Consider the following 22,003-nt stretch of genomic DNA (forward strand, 5'->3'; position numbering starts at 1 on the left):
GCAACTGCAGGCAGGACTTGAAATTCAGTAAATCTAGGAGCTTTTTTCATAGCTGATTTTTAAGTTGATAATTTTGTATGGCCTGCAGATTATGTTTATAAATATCCAAATGGCCCTTGGCAGAAAATAGGTTCCCCACCCCTGGTCTAGAGGAAAGCAGCAGTTCCTCCACAGTGCTACTTAATTTGCAGCCACTTTTGAGGAAGTGTGTATCCCAGCTCATCCCATGATTCATTTGCCATATTTGAAAAAAAGCCCTCTGTTCAAGTTGAAAGCTGTCCATAAGACCGGCCTTTAGAACCTCTCTGAGAATTTCATGATAAAGTGATAATTCCAGCTTGCCTTCACCTTAACAAAGGAATGGAACTAAAGGGTTAGAAACCACTATTTTTCTCTTTTGTGGAAGGAACACAGTATCCCTTACTAATCATGCTGTGCAACTTACTCAGGTATTTCATGAATTGTAACACTTATAATTCAGTTGTGTAATACCATGCCATATTATACAATGTGAAAATATTAAGGGTTTTGGAAATCTGTTCTAACAAATTTTCTTTATTTCTGTTCTAAATTTTCTTTATCAGCTGTTTGTGACATAGGTTCTGCTTCCTTTAAATATGATATGCGCCGGCTCAGTGAAATTCTGGCATTTCCAAGAGCGTGGTATAGGAGAAGTATCGCAAGACGACTCTTTCTTGGAGACCAAACTATAAATTTGCCAAGTAAGCTTGTTAAGTAATTAGAATTATACTTGGGTTGCTTTTAATTTTGGTTGCAATAGTAACAAGACCCAAAGTAACACAAACTTTGTCTTACTTGGTAAGTTGTGCCATGCAGCTCATTCCCTCATTCAACAAGCGTCTGCTGAGCCCCTCCAGTGTGCTAAACCTGGGAATGCATGAGCATGGTGGCTCACAGAAAGCTTGCTCTCTCAGACACTACATTCTGCTGACTTTTGTTTTACAACAATTACTTTGTAATCTTTGTAAAATCTAGAAATGCAGAAATACATGTAACCAAGTTAAAATCGTGGTTAGTTAAGCATGGAAAATAGAAAGTGTTGGGGACATGCTACCATATTGCCTGCATTTTCCCCCAGGGTCTTAGATATTGTGTAAGTGAAAGATAGAGTTAGCATGGTACAATCCAAAGTATACGAAACCTGTTCTTGGTCTATTCCTTCATAGTACCTCTCCAGCTATTCTCATAGTGTTTCTGAGAAAAATAAACTAGCGAGCTGGAATGTGCTTTGCAAACTAAACTTCTGCACATTTGTCAAATAGGGAACTAGAAGAAGTGTGTAATGTGATTAGAAGTGGTAGAGTGGTGAAATTTATTATTTTATAACATGCCGATTTTACCATGAATTGTATTTGTTTCTACTTTTCTGTTAGCATCTGGCCCAGGGACACCTGATTCCATCGAAGGGGTGAGCCAACATCTTTCTCCAGAATCATCGAGGAAAGCTTACTGCAGGACCTGGGAGCAGCCAAGTCAGTCAGCCTCCTTCACCCACATGCCTCAGTCACCCAACGTGTTCACTGAGCACATGACAAACAGCACCATGTCACCAGGGACAGCTGCACAGAGCCTGAAGTCCCCGGCTTCCATAAGATCCAGGAGTGTATCAGATTCTTCAGTTCCTCGAAGAGGTAACACTGCTTTGTTATCAGTGGTCTTCCAATGCCCCTAAGATAAGAACCTTAATTAGTTATTCTCAGATTTCTGCCCCACCTTCGGGGAGATAGACTTTTGCAGGTTTTTATGGAAGATGGTGGAAGTTGTATGTGGGGCGGGGTACCCAAACCAAACCAAACAGTAAACACTTCAAAGTATCTGTCAGCAGAAGAAACAGCTGGGTTGCTTGGTGCTTTGAAAAGGGGTAGGCAGAGAGGAGAGAGCACATTGTTAGTGTGCTCCAAATGGTACAGTTATTTTTTTAAATTGTTTCCAATTACAGTTTACACTCAATATTATTTTGTATTGGTTTCAGGTGTACAACATAGTGATTAGACAATCATATACTTTACAGTGTTCCCCTGATAATTTACAATACGCACCTGGCACCATGTGTAGTTATTACAGTATTATTGACTATATTCCCTGTGCTGTACTTTATATCCCCATGACTACTCGTAACTACCGATCTGTGCTTCGCAATGTACCATTATTTTTAGAAGCAAACCAAACTTACAATGTTGTAAAAGATATTTGATATTGAAAAAGTTAATCTTTGTATTCACTCAGCCATTCTTTCATCCACCCATGGTTTTTGAACTCCTATGTGCTCAGCACTCTACTCGTGTCTGAATATATAAAAATGAGTGATAGAGTTCATGTCACAGGGTAAGATTAGAGTATAATGAGCAAATGCAGGACTCAAGATGTGCGTGAGTCTATAAGACACAGAAGATAGGCACACTCCCTCTGCATCTCAGAGCAGTCCCTGCCTTCAGGTCCTCTGTTTGCCAGTAGGGATTTCTTCCTCTGTTGAGAACCCAGGGTGATGAACGATCTGTGCTGTTCTACTCTGTGCACCCTGGAACTTCCTCCTGTAATGAGGAACTCATACAGAACTCTATAAGCTTTTAGTAAGTGTGGCTGCCAGCACCTGCTAAACAGTCAGTAAATGGTAACTCTTTTAGAGGCAGTATGACAGCTATTTAATGTTCAGCTATAATACAAGAATATTGTATTTCAGCTTTTGGCTTATAGTGATAAGAATAGTTTTTGCTTTGTGTGAACAAATATGCATTTGATTTTTCTGTTTTTAGATTCACTTTCAAAAACATCAACTCCTTTTAACAAATCAAACAAAGCAGCAAGTCAGCAAGGGACCCCGTGGGAAACGCTTGTCGTGTTTGCTATCAACTTGAAGCAATTAAACGTCCAAATGAATATGAGTAATGTAATGGGAAATACAACGTAAGCTCTTTAGATACAAAGAAAATATATTTAATCATTAGTTGTAATTTTTCTTATAGTGTATTAAAGCAATTCAAAACCTTTTTCTAATGCTGAAATGTTTGATAAGGTGAAAACAGTAGATAAAATATATTAAATTGCTTTATCCTGAAAATTGCTTAATCTGATCCTAAAGATACTAAAATATAAAACATGAAATATATGTTCTAAAAAGAAAGAAAATTATAAGTAAAGCTGCATAATTTTCTAGCTAAGCAGAAAGCCTCCTCATAAATTTTAATAATTAAACATTTACTGTTTTTTATAATAAACTTAAAAAAAACTCTTTTGAAATCACCTAACTCTTGTTTTAATTTATGACCCTGGATGCCATATGTCTAATTAATAACCTTTTTCTTTTTTCAGTTGGACAACAAGTGGTTTGAAGAGCCAGGGCCGCCTGTCAGTAGGAAGTAACCGCGACAGAGAGATCAGCATGTCTGTTGGGCTTGGAAGATCCCAATTAGACTCTAAGGGAGGGGTCGTTGGAGGGACCATTGATGTCAATGCCCTGGAGATGGTTGGTATGTTGAAATTTTACAACAACTGAAAAATATCCATATTGGAAAAAAACTTTTAAAAAACTTACTTTGATGAGTTTTTCCATTCGGCATTACTGTAAAAAATAATTGTTATTTCAGCTCATATTTCTGAACACCCGAATCAGCAGCCCAGTCACAAAATTCAAATCACGATGGGCTCCACTGAGGCCCGGGTGGACTACATGGGCTCCAGCATCCTCATGGGCATCTTCAGCAACGCTGACCTCAAGCTGCAGGACGAGTGGAAGGTGAATCTGTGCAGTGCCCTGGATTCGAGCATAAGTGATAAAAGGTATTCAGGAAATGGGACTTTGCATGACTGCTCTGAACATATTTTCTGTCATCCAGTGAGAAAACACAAGCAAATCATTTTGTTGCAAAATGATTTTATGTTATGCAATTAATGTGAATGAAAAAGCTGGGTGGGGAAGAGACTTTTTCTTATACTTTTAAACTGTTTTCTATAAGCTATATGATAAAGACTCTGTTTTACATTCTAGTGAAATTTTTGTCCATGGAGATTTGAAGTGGGATATTTTCCAAGTAATGATATCAAGATCAACCACACCAGACCTGATAAAAATAGGAATGAAGCTCCAGGAATTTTTCACGCAACAGTTTGACACCAGCAAACGAGCTCTGTCTACCTGGGGACCAGTTCCTTATCTTCCACCTAAGACAGTGACGAATAACCTAGAGAAAAGTTCACAAGAGCAGTGTAAGAATTAGAACTAAGGCTTTGTATGTGCTGATCTCTCAATGAATGTGTTGCAATCTTCATTTAAAGTCATATAGTAACTATATGCCATACTTATAGCAATCCATATGCTCTTCTCCAGTTCACTCAGCAACGTATCTGATTCCCACCCTCCAGTGGGCCTCGAGGCCATCATATGAGAAGTCACCATTTTTATCTCCTCCCTTGCCACTGCTCATCTAAACCATCCGTATACCACATTCCTGAATACTAATTATGACAATACCATGTTCTGCTTAAGGGCATGGGCTGTGGAATCAGAATGTCTCAGTTTGAATTTATTAGCTGTGCCCGATTAGGCAGATTATTATTTCCACTCAGTAGTTCAATCAGCAAATATTTATTAAACATCGTTGTGTGCTTAAGCACTGTTTTAGGCATAGATCTAGTGGGCAAAGTTCCTAGCCTCATGAAGTTTACATTCTAGTGGGAGAGACAGACCATATAAGTAAGTTATTAACTAAAATGCAAGACAGTTTCAGGTAGAGAGAGGTGCTGAGAAGAGGAATGAAGCAGAGGAAGGAAATAGAGAACAAGTATGTGAGGATGGGTATTTTAGAAGGGGGCTCAGGGAAACCTTTTCTCAAGTGAAAGATCTAGGCTGAGGGCTGGGGGAAGAGTGTTCCAGGGACAGGGGCTCATGGAGAGTGCAGAGGTCCCACAGCAGGAGGAAATTTGCTTTGAGGGTCATAAAGATGGTCACTGTGTGGAACAGTGAGCAAGTAGGAAAATGTTGGACCTCAACTCAGGCCACAGATAAGAGTTTTAATATGATGGGTAGCTATTGGAGATTTTCAAACAGATTTGATATTACTTAACTTTTTCTCAAAGTATTCCTTTGTAAAGCATCACTCTGGCTGCTGTGTGGAGAACAGACTACAAGTGGTTAAGGAGGGAAGTAAGGAGAGCAAGTGTAGTAATTACCATCATTATACACATACTTACATTACCATAGTAAAGAGGTGCTGCAGGAGTTCAGATTACAGGTTATGGTAGCTTTAACTAGGGTGATAGGGGAAAAAGCGGCAAAAAGTTGTTAGAGTCAGGATAATTTTTAATAACTTTTTATTATCACAGAAGCAATACTTGTACATTGAAAAAAACTAACAAATACATACAAGCAAAAAATAAAAGCATCCCATTCCATCTAAAAATGATCCCTGTTGAACACCTGAGAGCATGTACCTTCAGATATTTTTCTGTGCACCTATATATGTTTGTGTACTTTTTACAAAAATATTGTTCATACTTTTCCACTCAACAATCTCCCACTTTCCTTTTTGCTAATTTATTTCCTCTAGCTTGTGACCATATTCCACAACTGACCTAAAATTATGCTAAAACCTATGCTAACCAGTATATCCCATTCAAGATCACAGGTCAGATCCTTTATTCTCTTTCAATTCAGCATAGTCCTTTCTTAATGACCTGACTTATTTGAGAGGATTGGCCAATTGTCCTGCACAATGTCCTGCCTTCTACATAGTTTTCACTTGCTTCCTTGTGGTTCCATTTTTCTTGTTCCTCTAGTCTCTGTATTTCCTTTAAACTAGAATTTGTATCAGGCATATATAAACAGAGGGGAGTTTTCCCAAAATGCCTGGCCTGGATTCTTTAAAAAGTCCTTGTCATGGAAAACAGACAAGCTCAGGGAATTGTTTTAGATTAAAGGAAACTAAAGAGACATGCCAACTAAATACAACACATGACCCCTGGTTGGATCTGGAATCGGAGCTGTGGAAAACAGCCAAAAGGACATTACTGGAATAAGTGGGAAATATAAAGGAATGCTTCTCAAACTTGACCAGGCATCTGAAATACCCGGAGGTCTTATTCAGATGCAGATTCTGATACATAGGTGTGGGGTGGACATAAGAGTCTGCATTTTGAACATGTTCTGAGTGATGCTGATGGTTCTCAGACCTCACTTTTGAGTAGCCAGGTTACAAAAGAGTAAAAAAAAGAAAATGTACTTAAAATCAGGGGGTCTGCGTTTGATTTCTAGTCTTCTAGTCGCTAGTTTACTTAACCCCTCCTCTGCTTCACTTGAACAGGGTCCAGGTGAAATACCTAGCTTACAGAGTTACTGTGAGAACTGTATAAAATGTCATGCAAGCATTTGTAAATTATTACAACAGTGTTAGTTGCAATTATTATTAGCAAGTTACTACTTTCCTTAGTTGTATCCATCCCTATGCAGCATCTTTCCTGAGACTGTATGTTTACTGGCTTCTGCTTAATGTTAACCAGGGTTGGGTGGTTTTCATCCCTTATCCAAGTCACTGCAGCTGCAGAAAGGAGCCCTGCTGCCCCAGCTCCCTGGCATTACCCTTGAGGCTGTGCCTGTGGAAGATACCCAGGACAAGCCTGTTTGGTTCTCTTGCAGTGCTGGATGCCGCACACCATCGACACTGGCCTGGAGTACTGAAGGTGGTGTCAGGATGCCACATATCCTTATTCCAGATTCCGTTACCAGAAGATGGAATGCAGTTTGGAGGATCGATGAGCTTACATGGAAATCACATGACACTAGCTTGTTTCCATGGTCCAAATTTCCGTTCAAAATCCTGGGCCCTTTTTCACTTAGAAGAACCAAACATTGCTTTTTGGACCGAAGCTCAGAAGATCTGGGAGGATGGTAAACTGAGACATTTCAAGCTTTTACTCTTTCCATCTTCTGATGTGATAATACATGGCAGATTAATTTTTCTTTCTCATATCTTTTGTCTGTTTTCTATCATAACATTTCTGAAGTCCATTCTATTATCATGTACCTGACATGTCAAGGAGTTCACTGCCAATGAATCAGTCTATAAAGTCTGGGACGTGGTAAAGGACTTATTTCTGGACTTGCCATCTACTCTGTTTCTTGCTTAGGCAATTAAATTTTCTGCGGCTAAGGCTGATCATACTCATAATAGTAGTTATTGTCAATATTTCTTACATAAACATGAACAGAAGAGAGACAGTGGCAGTGTAAGGAGATGATCTGCCATTAAGACTGTACCATAAGACTTTGATGGGCAAGGCTCTGCTTTTACCCCAGTTTACAGTGATAGATCCAATTCCTTTCAGCTTGAATTTCTTATTCAGTGGTTTCTTAATGATGACCAAAAAAAAAAATGATTGGTACTCTTCATCTTACTGGGGATAAATCCAGTTATAACTAAAGAAAGAAAAATTGTGATTTTTTTCCCTCAGTTATTTACACATTTTCACAACAATCTGTTGCTCTAAGCACAACTATTTTCTTGCATCTTAATATAGTTTGATACATTAAGAAACTTTTTTCCTCTAGGCTCTAGTGATCATTCTACATATATTGTACAAACATTGGATTTTCATCTGGGCCATAATACCATGGTTACCAAACCGTGTGGTGCTTTGGAAAGTCCTATGGCAACAATAACCAAGATAACAAGGCGTCGCCATGAAAACCCACCCCATGGAGTAGCGAGTGTGAAAGAATGGTTCCATTATGTTACAGCCACAAGAAATGAAGGTTAAAAGTTTTATTTTTTTGGAGCTTTTTATTTTGTTTTTTCTATTTTGGATTCTGTTGACTGTTTAGAATTTAAGTAGGGGGAGAATTTTCATTTCTCCAATTAAACAAGTTTCATTTTACTCCTGCTGACATAAGTAGCAATATTAGTGCATGGTTTCACCACCACCCCGGTGATGCAACATATCACAGACTTAAATTACTTTAGATGTAATTGAAAACATTCAAAATAAAATTGGCTTAAATAAATGAAATTAAGTTTACTTTATGATTATTAGAAAAATATTTTCCTACTAATGCTAAACATTGGAGGCTTGTGAGAGTTATTACACAACTAAGTAATAGAGTGCCACAAACTTAAGGTTCTGGAAGTATGAAATAAAATGAAACTAAATATTATTCCTATGAATTCATAATTAAAGAGAGTGGTTTTGATGAGTTTTTTTCATTTGATTTGATTCATCAGTCTTGTATAATGTGGTCATGAAAATTTTTATTTTGTGGTTTTATGTTCAAGTTTACTGCTTTTACAATAATTTCATTTGTATTAGAAAGCTGACTAGATTGAGACGTGTTAAGACTTGAATGTTTTATTTAAAAGTGTCTTTTCAAAATGGGAAGGATGATGACCTGGGCCTGTGGAACACAGTTACTATGGAATAGGCAACCCCAGGGATTCAAGACTGTTCTGAGAATGGAGGATAAGGACGCAAATTAGGAGAGTAGGCGGGTATTGGCTGTCCTGCCTTCCGGTACGGGGGAGGGGGTCTTTTTCAGCTGGGATTCTAAGGAGGGGCTGTTAGGATACTAAACTGCTATCTGTGTAACTAGAAAAGTGCTAATTTCATAAGACAACCATAATCATAGCACATGTTGCGGAAAATCAGGACTTCGACCTGATTTCAAGATCAGGATCATATTTAATCACAGATTCTGTAAGAGGGAAGGATTCAGTGTATGGAGATTAATGAAACTCTTAAATTCAGACATGAATTCAGTTGAGAATAATATTCATTTTAAAGTTCAAGAAGAAAAAAAAAAAAAATGGACTGAATTATTGGATTTATCCAAACCATCTTATAAAGCTTCAGTCTTGAGAATAGTGATATATATCACTACTTATGTATGTGTATTTATGTATATGCAAATATAAATCACTACATATAAACATAGCCCTATATTTATTTATATAAATATGTCTATACCCCTGTCTACATATATAGATATATATAACTATTCTCAAGATCACAGCTTATATATGGCTCTGTTTTTCAAATGTGAGTTTATTTTCCAACTTTTGAAATGATAAAAGTTCTTGTATCATAGTGTCATGAAAGCTATAGGCTTATCAATGCCTGTTGATTTAATTTGATTCTTACTGTCTTTATTATTGCGCATGTAGAGCTAAACCTACTTCGTAATGTTGATGCTAATAACACCGAGAATAGCACTACGGTGAAGAATTCCAGTTTGTTGAGTGGATTCAGAGGAGGTTCTAGCTACAATCATGAAACAGAGACTATCTTTGCATTACCAAGGATGCAGCTTGACTTTAAATCCATTCATGTTCAAGAACCACAAGAACCTTCATTACAGGGTATGTGGAAAAACAACCCTTAGTTTTTGACTAAGAAAATTCTAAAGGAACTCCAAACTACTGTTTTCCCACAGGTTATTTGTGCAATATTAATATAATCTGATTATATAATTATACAATTATATAACATAAAGTGATTTCCTGAGTCAAAATTATTTTCTTACCAGCCACGTGACATGTGGCAAATAATTTAATCCACTTGTCCCTCTTTCTCCTCAGTAAAATGGAGGATAATAAGAGGTTCAGAGGGTTTTTATGAGGAATAAATGACATATAAAGTGCTCAGTAAACCATCATCATTCTGTGAATCACATACAGAAATACTCATTTCTCAATTGTTGCCTTTTAGTGGATGCATTTACACAGACCCATGTAAATCCCTTAACAGGAAGAGAAAGGGATTTATTTCATGAAATCTTAACTATTAAAGAACTTTGCCTTTGCAGATGCCAGCCTGAAGCCGAAGGTAGAATGTAGTGTGGTGACAGAGTTCACTGACCACATTTGTGTGACTATGGATGCTGAGCTCATCATGTTTCTCCATGATTTAGTGTCGGCTTATCTTAAAGAGAAAGAAAAAGGTGGGTGGCATATTCTTGTTTTGGGGGTTGTGTTTTATCTTTCAAGCTTCAGGAAAGGCAGCTGTCTGCCATTTATATGGACTTTTAATGGTCTAATGATAAATTAGCAGAATGTGTCTCCTTCCTTTATGAGTTGCAAATATCAATAAATAAATGAAAAGAAATAACCTATTAGTAAGACTGTGTAACAGACTGGGTGTCTGCTAGACACACACAACACTCTTTCTAACCATGCCTCACATTGAATGTATTTTGTACTTTACAAACTGTTACCACATATGTACATTATCAGGCCTTATAGGAGATTCTCACAAAGTAGGAAAAGAAAACCTCGTTGAAGAAATATGACTAGTCAAGTGAAATGACTAAAGAAACAACTATGTAATAAAAGGAGCATGTCACCTATTATTTATGATCACTAATTTAGAAAGACTCCATCTTTCATAAAAGATTTGCATGTTTGCTATATGGAGTGAAAAGGTTGCTTATGTAAACAGCTTCTAAGGTAGTACCACTGTTCAAATATATGTATCACCATTAACATACTAGAACCACTGAGTTGTACACATTAAATGAATGGGTTTTATTGTGAATTGTATCTCAATAAAGCTGTTAAAATAAGTCATTCACCTATAGCTGTTCTTTAGGAAACCTACAACCGTCAAGTCCAGTGCCCTAGGCCTGCTAATCACATAAATGTCAGCATTCTTTACCATTAGTTTTAGGTCCACAAATATATGTAAAACACATGCTATTACTAAAAAATAAACTATGACATTATTTCTAATTGTAAGATAATGCATTAACTTTGATACTGGCTTTTTATAGGCAATACTTATTATTGGCACTTATTAAGGCTTATTTTAAAATATTACTTTTTAAGAAATGTAATTAAATGAGGAATGGAACAAATTATCCTGTTCATATAGTGATTTAAAATAAACTTAAAAGATATATATTTGCAATATTAATCTATTATTTTCATCATAGCCATTTTTCCACCTCGGATTTTATCTACTCGACCAGGACAGAAAAGTCCAATCGTTATACATGATGACAACTCCTCTGACAAAGACAGAGAAGACAGCATCACTTACACCACTGTGGATTGGAGAGATTTTATGTGCAACACGTGGCATCTAGAGCCTACTCTTAGGTAAATAGTGGGTATATATATTTACCTATATTCTATGGGATTATTAGGAGAAAAAGTTATAAATTATGTATTAGGTTATTAAATATTTTTTACTGAAAAATATATTTGGAAGCTATAACCTCAACAACGTCTGACTGCTGTTTTTGCTGTTTCTTTCTGCTTTTGCAAGTGTTCTAGACAAGGCAGAAGCACAGACACTGGGAACAGCTCAGCACTGGTTAGCTGTCCACTATGTGACATTCTGTCAATCACTAAAATGTGAGAATAACTCTTACTTCCATAGTGGCTATTATTTTTTCACCGTCTCACCAAGATGTTATTTTCAGGTGCTTGAGGTAGCTACAATAAACTTTTGTTACTTAGTTTGGGAAGATTCAGTAGAAGTCATACATCATTAAGGAACTGTACAGTTTCTCACATACATCATGACAATGTAATAGAACAGAGCAGTCACAGTGTCCTTTTGTTTACACAGGAAGCAATATAAAATCATCCCTGAAATGTGGAATTTAGTGCTGTCAGATTCTAGTTCCTTTACTGAGTCATGTTCTACTATAATCATGATCCCAATTACATCAGCTTGTTTTCACATCGTAATTTCGAAAGTATTTTCTAATTTTAATTATAATTGCTGCTATAACCAGCAGTACTTGCTTTGTATGTCCTTGTTTGTGATTAACACTCACAACCTTCCTATTATTTTCCCCTTTCCTCTCATCTGCTTTGTTAATCAAATTATCACTGTCTGATTCATGGAATAATGGTATCAAAAAAAGTCTATCACACTTGACCCTGCAGAATGACACAGATTTCATTTAGATAAGGTCATTATTCAGACATACTTATACCAAAATAATTCCAAACTAACAAAATCTCCATTATACAGTGGACTCCTGTATAAACAGAAAGTGACTTTGTGTTAGTAATTTGTATTCAGCAAAATTTGTTGTAACCAAATCAACAAAACACTTTGGTATTAATAGCACATAAACACATAAGAAATAGTAACAGTGTCAGTACTTAGGAAAAATATTAAAATATTGCAAAGGTCCTAATACAGAAAACTATTTAGAAAATCTGTTTTGTATTTGTAAACCTAAATAAATATAATGGACTAGTTAAGTCATCCCCTAAGGTTGATAAGTTGATTCTGTGACTTTAAGGGAAACAATATATAATGAAGACCATTTTACCATAGGCTACTTGATATAAACAAGAGTTAATTAAGTTCCTACAAGTTATAACAAAATGGTGTTATTCAAGGACCTGTTGTATCTTTTAATTTAAAATGAGGATAAAATAGTTAAATTTGCCATAAATATATTCCTTACTTTAGCACACTACCATGAGACTAAATATGGTGTAGTAGTGGATAGCATGGTTAAGAGTGGTGGCTCTAAGCCCTGTTTTCTGGTTAAGTGACATTGCCTGAAGGACCTAATAACCACCCTCTGCCTCAGTTACCTCATAAGAAAAATTTAGAAAATGGTATTACCTACCTTGTAGGGTTGTTACAATGGTTAAATAAGTTAGTTAACACAAAATGCTTGTAACTGTTAAGAGTTTTAGCAGATCAGTGCTTATTACTGCCCTTTCCCCTAACTGAAATAGTGGGAGAGAGGCAGCTAGAAATCAAATTGACAATTTTAATACTGATAACGCTGGTGACAGAGAATGTGGTTTGGAGGTCTGGCACCAGTGGCTTTCTAATAGAGTCCAGGTTTGGACTCACCTGCAGGGTCCCAGTGCTGCAGAGCTCAAAGGGGGCAGGGCTGGAGTTGTACAGTCAGCAGCACTGTGTACTTACCTAGCTACAGGCAGCCATGAACTGTCTTGGGCTCACCTATTTAGAGACCTATCCTTGAAAAACCTATGGCATAAAGGACAGACCAAAATGAATGGTTCCTAAGAGAAGGTACGGAAGAGGGTACTAAACCATACTAATCAGTTCCTCCATTAATTTGCCAATCAGATAAATCATCAGTAAGGGGCAGACAGAGGCCAGGAGTGTTTCGCTGATGGGTGTTCCTCTGTATGGAAAGAAATACCAATAGGAAGAAAATGGTTTTTCCTTCAAACATGTTTAGCACACAGCAAACACTATATTTTATGCTCCCCTCCCCCCACCATTGTGCCACATATTTGAACTTGTCTTTTTTCAGCTTTATTGAGGTGTAACTGGCAAAACAGAAAGATATTTTAAGTGTATGACATCCTGACTTGATATGCATATACATCTGAAAGGATTTCCCCCACCAAGTTTATTAACATCTTTTAGAATGAACTAAATGTCCTTTAAATGTGTCACATGACTGTAACTTTAGGCTTAAAATAATCAGAATGAAATTCACTAAACTCCATTACTGTGTGTACGCTTATCAAGGATACTTACAGCCCGGCCGGGCGTGGCTCAGCGGTTGAGCATCGACCTGGGATCCAGGCGATCAGGGTTCGATTCCCGGTCAGGGCACATACCCAGGTTGCAGGCTCGATCAACGACTCTCTCATTATTGATGTTTCTGTCTCTCTCTTCCTCTCCTTTCCTCTCTCTAAAATCAATTAAAAATAATAATAATAAATTTAAAAAAAAACTTTAAAAAAAAAAAAGGATACTTATAATCACACATTTTTTTAATGCTATTATAGTGAATCCAAGAATTGTAGGTTAGATTACTCAAATGGACCCACTGAAAATATTTTGTCTTGAGCACATTATGGAGGCTTAGTGATGTGCTTAACTTTCTGTCAGGACTGGGCTGGGACACTGTACTCCTAATTATTATTTATAATTATTTTAGATTAATTTCTTGGACTGGAAGAAAGATTGATCCAGTAGGCGTTGATTATATTCTTCAAAAATTGGGCTTTCATCATGCCAGGACTACTATTCCTAAATGGCTTCAAAGAGGAGTCATGGACCCACTGGACAAGGTTCTGTCAGTTCTTATCAAAAAACTCGGTACTGCACTACAGGATGAGAAGGAGAAGAAAGGAAAAGACAAAGAAGAACACTAAAAAGTAACTTGATCTGTGAACAAATTATGATTTTGTGTCCGTTAAGTTTTATTACACTGGAGTGGTTTTTTGTATATTAAAATTATTTTAAATGTAACTTTAAAATAATTCTAATTTTGTTCTAGTTCCACCATTCTGTATACAGTGAAGTATATTGCATGATAATGTAAATTTTGTGAAAAACTAGATTAAAATATATACATCTACTCAGTAGGATTTATAATTGTTATGTGCAATATGATTCCTGCATCTTAAAATATTTTCAGAATAACTGTGAATTGCCTTTATTGGCCATACTTTTTGAAAGAAACTTGTTCATAATGTGATTTTTTTGGTCATTAATTGTTTTTTCTTTTTTTAAATGTAGACTTGTATAAATACCTATTTGTATATAGTTTGAGTACTTGTGATATGATTAAATACCACTAAAATATTGTTTGTAACTATTATAATAAAGTCACAATAATTGGTTTCAATCTATAGTTGTTTTTGAGCCTTTTTTTCCTTTGACAGCTAATTTTTATAATAGATGACCACTCTGTGTTAGTTATTAAGTGTTTTCATAGAAAATAATACTTACAAAAATGAAATCTGTATAAAAATTAGCTGAAGGAGGATGCAGTCAGAGAGGATAGCAGACATTCCAGAGATACTAGGTATTATTCTATTTCTTAAGCTAGTGATCAACACATAGCTGTTTGTTTTTTTATAGTATATTCTTTAAAAAATATATATCTTTATTGATTTCAGAGAGAGAGGAAGGGAGAGGGAGAGATAGAAACATCAATGATGAGAGAGTTATTGATCGGCTGCCTCCTGCACGCCCCCAATTGGGGATCAAGCCTGCAACCTGGACATGTGCCCTGACTGGGAATTGAACTGCCATGTCCTGGATCTTAAGTTGATGCTCAACCACTGAGCCAGGCCCAGCCGGGCTATAGTGTATTCTTTATGTACATGTTTATATGTATTCTTTCATGCATATGAAGGTAGCTGTATAATGTAGATGCATTAGTATAATAAAAAGATTTTAAAAGAATAGCCAAATCTAAAATATTCAAAAGTAGCATTAATATACTTGTTTTAATCCTCACCTGAGGATATTTTTCCGTTGCTTTTTCAGAGAAAGTAGAAGGGAGTGAGAGAGAGAGAAACATTGATGTGAGAGCGATACATTGATTGATAGCCTCCCCACATGCTTCCCTGACCAGGGCTGGGGATTGAGTCTGCAATAGAGGTACATGTCCTTGGCCAGAATCAAAACCAGGACAGTTCAGTACACAGGCTGACACTCTATCCACTGAGCCAAACCAAGTAGGGCAGCTATAATACTCTTAATCACAACTCAGGTTTGAAATCAGCCAAGTCAGTATAATCCAAACTTGAAAGTTGCTAGGAGAGTAAATCTTAAATGGTCTCCCACAAAAAAAGAAATGGCAATTATATGACATGAAGGACGTGTTAGCTAATGCTATATTGTGGTAATCATTTTGTGATATATGTGTTTCAAACAGCACATTGTATTCCTTAATATTACACAATGTTAATAAAGTTGGAAAAAAATTTTTAAAAATTTAAAAAATGTTGAGTAAACAATAGAATTAAAGAACTGAGAGCTAGAAAACACCTCAAGAAAACCTCTGGTGCAGAATCTTGAACTCAGGTAGATAAGACAGTATTCTCTCTGACAGATTAAAAAACAACAAAATAAACCTCCAGAAGAGCCAAGATACTTAGCCAGCCAGGGTCTTGGATGGATGGATGGATGGATGGATGGATGGATGGATGGATGGATGGGCGGATGGACAGACAGACACAGATAGTGTTAGTAGGGGAATTAAAAATTGTTCTTTATTGTCACACAGCAACTTAGTAACACAATTAAAACTAAAACCCTAGTGGCTAGAGTCATAATTTTGTATTCTTTCTGCTACACCATCTTACCTATTATCTGCCTGATCTCGCTTTATTCCCCCCCAAACCACTCCTACAGTTGGGGGCTATAGGAACATTATGTCTATTGGTCAAACTTACCAGAGAAGCAAATTCTATGCCTACTTTGGATCTAGTGTCTAAGATAATACTGCCAGAAAGTTACTTCATAAAACAAAGTAAATAAAAATTAAATAAATTAGTTCCTTACTTGCGTCCTTCAGTTACTAATTCTCTGCTTCAAAGAAACAGTTATACCAGACATTTTAAAATGTTAAACATTTCCCATGGCTTTAAATATTATTGATGTATGAGATTACAAAAAAATGACATAAGTATCAACTCACTCTATTTCTGGCACTTAGAGTGGTAATGCTATAAAAAGAAAAGGGCAATTTAAATTTGTACCTATTCATACTTTCTGTGGTTCTGTTGGACAAGGCTATGAGAAAACCATATTTGTAGCGTTGCTGGTGGGAAGGTAAATAGAAATATGGAAATTCCAGGAGAAGAGAAAAAAAGGGACAGAAAGTATATTTAAAGAAATAGTGGGTAAGAACTTGCCACACCTGGGAAGAGAAATGGACATCTAGATCCATGAGGTCCAAAGGACCCCAAACAGCTGAACGAGGAGAGCGGTACATGGAGACACATTATAATTAAACTGTCAAAAGTCAAAGACAAAAGAATTTTAAGAGAAGCAACAGAAAAGAGAGAAGATACATACACAGTAACCCCTTGAATGAATTAACACTCTCATGAACAATTAGTAAATCAAAGAAATTAAAGGGTCAATAAAAAAGTTTCTTGAAACAAAAATGGAAAGAACATACAAGAACTTGTGGGATGCAGCAAAAGCAGTTCTAAGAGGGATGCTCACAGCAATAAATGCCTACATTAAGAAGAAAGACCCCCAAATGAACAACTCTAAAACTTAAGGATCTAGAAACAGAAGACAAATTGTGCCCAAACTTAGCAGAAAGAAAAGAAATAATAAAGGTTAGAGGAGAAATAAATATAATAGAGAACAGAAAAACAATAGAAAAACTAAGAGTTGGTTCTACGGAAAGATTTTTTTTAAAACCGACAACCCTTAGCTAGACAAATGAAGGAAATAGAGAAAGGACCCCAAATCACATGTATGTGGTCAATTAACTTACAACAAAGGAGCCAAAAATATACAATGGGGAAATGTTAGTCTCTTCATTAAGTAGTATTGGGAAAACTGGACCACTATCTTACACCATACACAAAAATCAAATAAAAATGAATTAAAAACTTGAACATAAGACCTGAAACCATAAAACTCCTAGAAGAAAATATAGGTGGTTAGTGCTCTGACATCAGTCTGGGTGATGATTTTTTGGATTTGACACCAAAAACAAAGGCAATGAAAAAAAACACAAGTGGGACTACAGCAAACTAAAAAGCTTCTGCATGGCAAAGAAAACCAACAAAATTAAAAGGTGACCTATGGAATAAATATTTGCAAACCATATATCTGATAAGGTATTAATATTCAAAATACATAAAGAACTCATACAATTCAATAACCAAACAACAACCCAATTTAAAAAAAGGGGAGAGGATCTGAACCATTTTTCCAAAGAAGACATACACTTGGCCAACAGGTACATGAAAGGTGCCTAATAATTAGGGAAATGCAAATCAAAACCACACTGAGATATCACTTTACATCTGATGTAGCGGCTGTTACCAAAAAGAAAAAGAATAGCAAGTGTTGGTGAGGACGTGGAGAAAAGGGAATCCTTGTGCACTGTTAGTGAGAATGTAAATTGGTTCAACCACTATTGAAAACAGGATGGAGGTTCCTCAAAAAATTAAAAATAGAACTACCATATGATGCAACAATTCCACTTCTGGAAAGTTATCCTAAGGAAATGCTAACACTACCTTGAAAAAACAAATGCACCCATGATCACAGCAGCATTATTTCCAACAGCCAAAATATGAACCTAAATTTCCAATCATAGATGAATGGATAAAGAAGATGTGGTATATATATGCAATGAAATATTATTCATCTATATAAAAAAGGAACTCTTGCCACTTACTACAACATGGATGGAACTTTGTGGGCATTATGCTAAGAGAAATAAACCAAACAAATACAATTACCATATGATGTCACTTGTAAGTAGAATTAAAAACAAACTCATAGATACAGAGAACAGACTGGTGGTGGCCAGAAGCAAGGGCTGGGTGTGGGGGTCAAAAGGTACAAACTTCCAGTAACAAATTAAGTCCTGGGATGTAATGTACAGCATTACAGAATGATCTTGCATTGTATATTTGTAAGCTGCTAAGAGAGTAGATCTTAAAAGGTCTTATCATGAGAAAAAAAAATTTGTAACTGTGCTGATGGATGTTAACTAGACTTATTTGGTGATCAATCCGCAACATATACACTTATTGAATCATTATGTTGTACACCTGAAATTAATGTTATATATCAATTATATCTCAAAAAAATTTAACTGAGAAAACATACTTTTTTAAAAAAGACCATCACAGTACTAACTGCTTTAGTCAAGATCCAAAGATGAATGAAAATTACTGAGTGAAACTCCAGGATATTTACATAGCCTCAAATTATCTCCTTCAAAATATTACATGGTGGTTTAAACATATGCCCACAAATTCCGTGATACTTCTCTCTCCAGGAGGTAGGCATCTCTTTCTCTCCTCTTGTGTGCACGCAGGACTTCCTTCCAATGGAGTGTATAAAAATGAAAACAGTAACTTCACACGGGAGAAACCTGACAGACACAACCTTAACCATGCCCCATGTCATTAAGGTTAACATCACCAGTAATGGCTGATGTTAGGTACTCCCTGAAAATGCATTGCTTAAGGAGACAAAATGAGGCTGTTTTTTCACCCAATTACCTGCGTATTTGTAGATGCATATTACTTCTTGCAGTAATGAGATATAATACTGTCAATCCTATTGTTATTTTTGTTTCCTTTTCGGTGAAAAGTGGTTTAACTCCTCAGAAACCTGTCCAAATAAAAAAGTAGAGGGGCACTTACACTTGGTTATAACAATGTCACTCAATTCCTTGAATTCCTTCTGGGTTAGTGCCAAAGCTTATTTAATAATTTACTATTAAAAAATATGTTCAGAAATCTATCAGCTAACACCTCCATGGGGGCCTCCTTCAACTTTTATGAGAGCAAAGAACTGAAAACACCCACATTGCGTCGGTCAAACAGATTAGCGCCATCCGTTCTCAATGCCTCCACCTGTTTTCACGATTGTTCTGTGGCAGCCTCAGGTAGTTTCTTCTCTCAACAGGAGACTCCGTGGAAGCCAAGCCTTGATCAGGCGCCTTGTCAGCGTATAACGGGATAAAGCAGCTGAAGCCACCGGGGAGAAAGAGCGCCGTGGATAAGGAGGCCCCGCACAGGGTTCTGTGAGGACTCGGGGCATCATGGCGCCCGGGGAGCGGCCAGGTCGGCCTGCGCCACCTCCCACGACTTCCCCAGCCGGGAGCACGGCAGCGGACCGGCGTCCTCACGCTCAGAGCTCGAGGCCTGCGCCGGAGCCGCCAGCGCCCACGTCATTCAGCGCTTCCTCACGCTCAGGGACGCAGGCGCATGCGCAGATGCAGATGCCGCGGCGTGGCGCAGGCGCAGAGACGGTTGGTGAGAGGACGAGGCCAGGAGCAGGGGCGTCAGTCAGGACCGCAGGGCCACCCGCCGGGAGACCGCTATTGAAAGCCGCAGCGCTGGCCGCGTGGCTCTCACGCACACCGGCCTAGAAGGAGAGGTTGAGGCCGGCAGGAGGAGGCAGGAGGAGAAAGCAACGGCGTCGACAGGCGAGCCCCGCGGTCTGCGGCCGGGCCTCAGCTGCCTGCCCGTGGGGTTGGGCCGGCAAGGCCTAAAGGACGACTTCGGTGGGTGGGAGTTGGGTTGGACTGAGGGAAGCCACCAACGGGCGCTGGGGGTCCCCTGGGGCCGGGTTTCCTTCTCGCTGCTTTCCCCTCATCCCGAGGGCTTCATGCTTTCGCCTTGGGAGTGGTGCCTGAGGCGGGCTTATGCGAACCGAGTGTGTATCATTTTCTGCCAACCTTCTTACATTCGTAGGTGAAAAAATGTCTGCCAATAATGGCTGGTTTCAGAAGAGCTCCCAGGTCCCCAGTTTTGCTCAGATGCTGAAAAAGAACCTGCCGGTTCAGCCACCCGCCCAGACCGTCACGGCACCAGCATCGCAGGCCTTGGAAAGTGACAGCCTATCCCGCATGGCATCAAAGGTCACACCAGTGACGGGTATGACGCCTTTTTCACCTGCAGTAATGCCTAAGTTCTCTAAGACTCTGGGACGGCCAGTGAGTTCCTTTGAGCTCCGGGTTTAAAATGTTTCCTGGATATATGCTCTTGTACCTGAGGCCATGCCTCACCTGGAACTCGGATTCGACTCCTGACCCTGTAAGAAGCCTGAGGTATTTGGCTGCTGAGGTATTTTTTACCCCTTGACTGTGCAACCACTTAAAGTGTATCTTGCCATATCACGGTGAGGCTGTTAACCCCTTCAGGGAAGGGACTCAACCAATACTGGTTTGTATTCCATAGATCCCTTAGCATAGTGTTAAGTACATAGCAGGGACAAACACCCGTTAAAATTTTGACAGAATTCAATGTGAAAGATAATGTAAAATAGTCAGTGGGAAACCTGAACCGAGGTTCTAGTCCCAGGTCTGCGTTTTACTCCATTGTAGTCGTTAGTGACATCGTATGTAAAATTGGCTTAGAGAGCCTCTGAAGACCTTGACATGACTAAAATTCTGCAGTTCTTTGATATCACTTAATGACATGACAATGATAGCCCTTCTTTGCAAAACAGCCTTAGTACTCCAAAAGATTTATACATTATACAAGACGATAGGTTGCACTTGGCATTAGTGCCAAAATTGTTTAGGAGAAACTTGTATGTAATGAAAAACAGATATGACTAAGTGTGTTACAGACAATCTTCCATTTTAGAAGAGGGTTTAGTGCTTTTACTTGTCTTATTTTTTTTTAATGTACCTAATTGACCAGTATAAACATTTATTTTTAGGTAATTTTCCAGAACCATTGCTTTCCAAAGGTCTTTCATCTATTTCAAATCCTGTCCTTCCTCCAAAAAAAATACCGAAGGAGTTTATAATGAAGTACAAACGTGGAGAGATCAACCCTGTGTCAGCCTTGCATCAGTTTGCACAAATGCAGCGGGTTCAGCTTGACCTTAAGGAAACAGTAACAACAGGCAAGTGAAAGCTGTGTGGGGTTATTACAGGATGGGAGAATATTTTCCTAATAGAAGCAGAGCATATAAGTGGCACTAAATTTGATTGTTTTCTATATTCACGTAATGTTGGAGTTACATAACTACTAGTATTTTTGATTAGTATACTTCAGAAAGTTTTATATTAATATTTCTTTAGCCTTTTGAGAAACTGCGAGTAACTCATATACAAAATATTTATCATGGGATTTTAACTTTTTGTGTGTGGCTAGTTGAACTGAAATCCCAGCCTTGTGCATTATTCACAGATGTAAATACTTATAGAATAAACATGCTTTTTAGGGATGGAAAGTATTTGGACTATGATTATCTTATGAGCAGGATTCTGTGATGTTGATGCCTAACAAAAATTATGGTCAAATTTGGCTTCTTTCTGAAAGCCAAGGATCAGAGGTCAGCACATGATTAGTGCTCATCTGCAGTCTTGCTTGTGACTGTTTTCTCAGTCCTCTAAACTGCCCTGGAGCCAGAAGAATCTTACCACACTGCCTGTGGAAGGCTCCAGGAGTACAGATCAGTAAAATGCAGAAAGCAGCTTCTGATTTCATCATCTGTGACCAGTAACTAGGAAGAACTTTAGGAAAGTGAAGGGATAAGAGAATAAGAGCTCTTAAGAGGCATTGACAATCTTTAAAAAAATATTTAT

The 22,003-nt window shown here is 37.7% G+C and overlaps 2 protein-coding genes across 4 annotated transcripts in view; both read left to right on the plus strand.

Annotated features, from left to right (window-relative positions):
- BLTP1 (bridge-like lipid transfer protein family member 1) overlaps window positions 1-14,595 on the plus strand; it is a 134,961-nt gene extending 120,366 nt beyond the window's left edge. For both annotated transcript variants that reach the window (XM_081134323.1, XM_081134324.1), the window contains 12 exons: window positions 585-722; window positions 1,395-1,652; window positions 2,775-2,925; window positions 3,331-3,488; window positions 3,606-3,798; window positions 4,007-4,224; window positions 6,650-6,901; window positions 7,562-7,765; window positions 9,168-9,362; window positions 9,809-9,943; window positions 10,934-11,099; window positions 13,898-14,595. In XM_081134323.1, the coding sequence (XP_080990449.1) occupies window positions 585-722; window positions 1,395-1,652; window positions 2,775-2,925; window positions 3,331-3,488; window positions 3,606-3,798; window positions 4,007-4,224; window positions 6,650-6,901; window positions 7,562-7,765; window positions 9,168-9,362; window positions 9,809-9,943; window positions 10,934-11,099; window positions 13,898-14,114 (2,285 nt within the window). In that variant the 3' untranslated portion in view covers window positions 14,115-14,595. The remainder of the gene's footprint in view (window positions 1-584; window positions 723-1,394; window positions 1,653-2,774; window positions 2,926-3,330; window positions 3,489-3,605; window positions 3,799-4,006; window positions 4,225-6,649; window positions 6,902-7,561; window positions 7,766-9,167; window positions 9,363-9,808; window positions 9,944-10,933; window positions 11,100-13,897) is intronic.
- Window positions 14,596-20,164: 5,569 nt separating this feature from the next.
- Window positions 20,165-22,003, plus strand: part of ADAD1 (adenosine deaminase domain containing 1) — a gene marked incomplete at both ends in the record, with an annotated part of 32,853 nt that continues 31,014 nt past the window's right edge. For both annotated transcript variants that reach the window (XM_081135838.1, XM_081135839.1), the window contains 2 exons: window positions 20,165-20,339; window positions 21,130-21,318. In XM_081135838.1, coding sequence (XP_080991964.1) covers window positions 20,165-20,339; window positions 21,130-21,318 — 364 coding nt within the window. The remainder of the gene's footprint in view (window positions 20,340-21,129; window positions 21,319-22,003) is intronic.

Source organism: Miniopterus schreibersii (assembly GCF_964146895.1).
Source record: "Miniopterus schreibersii genome assembly, chromosome: 4".
NCBI lineage: Eukaryota > Metazoa > Chordata > Mammalia > Chiroptera > Miniopteridae > Miniopterus > Miniopterus schreibersii.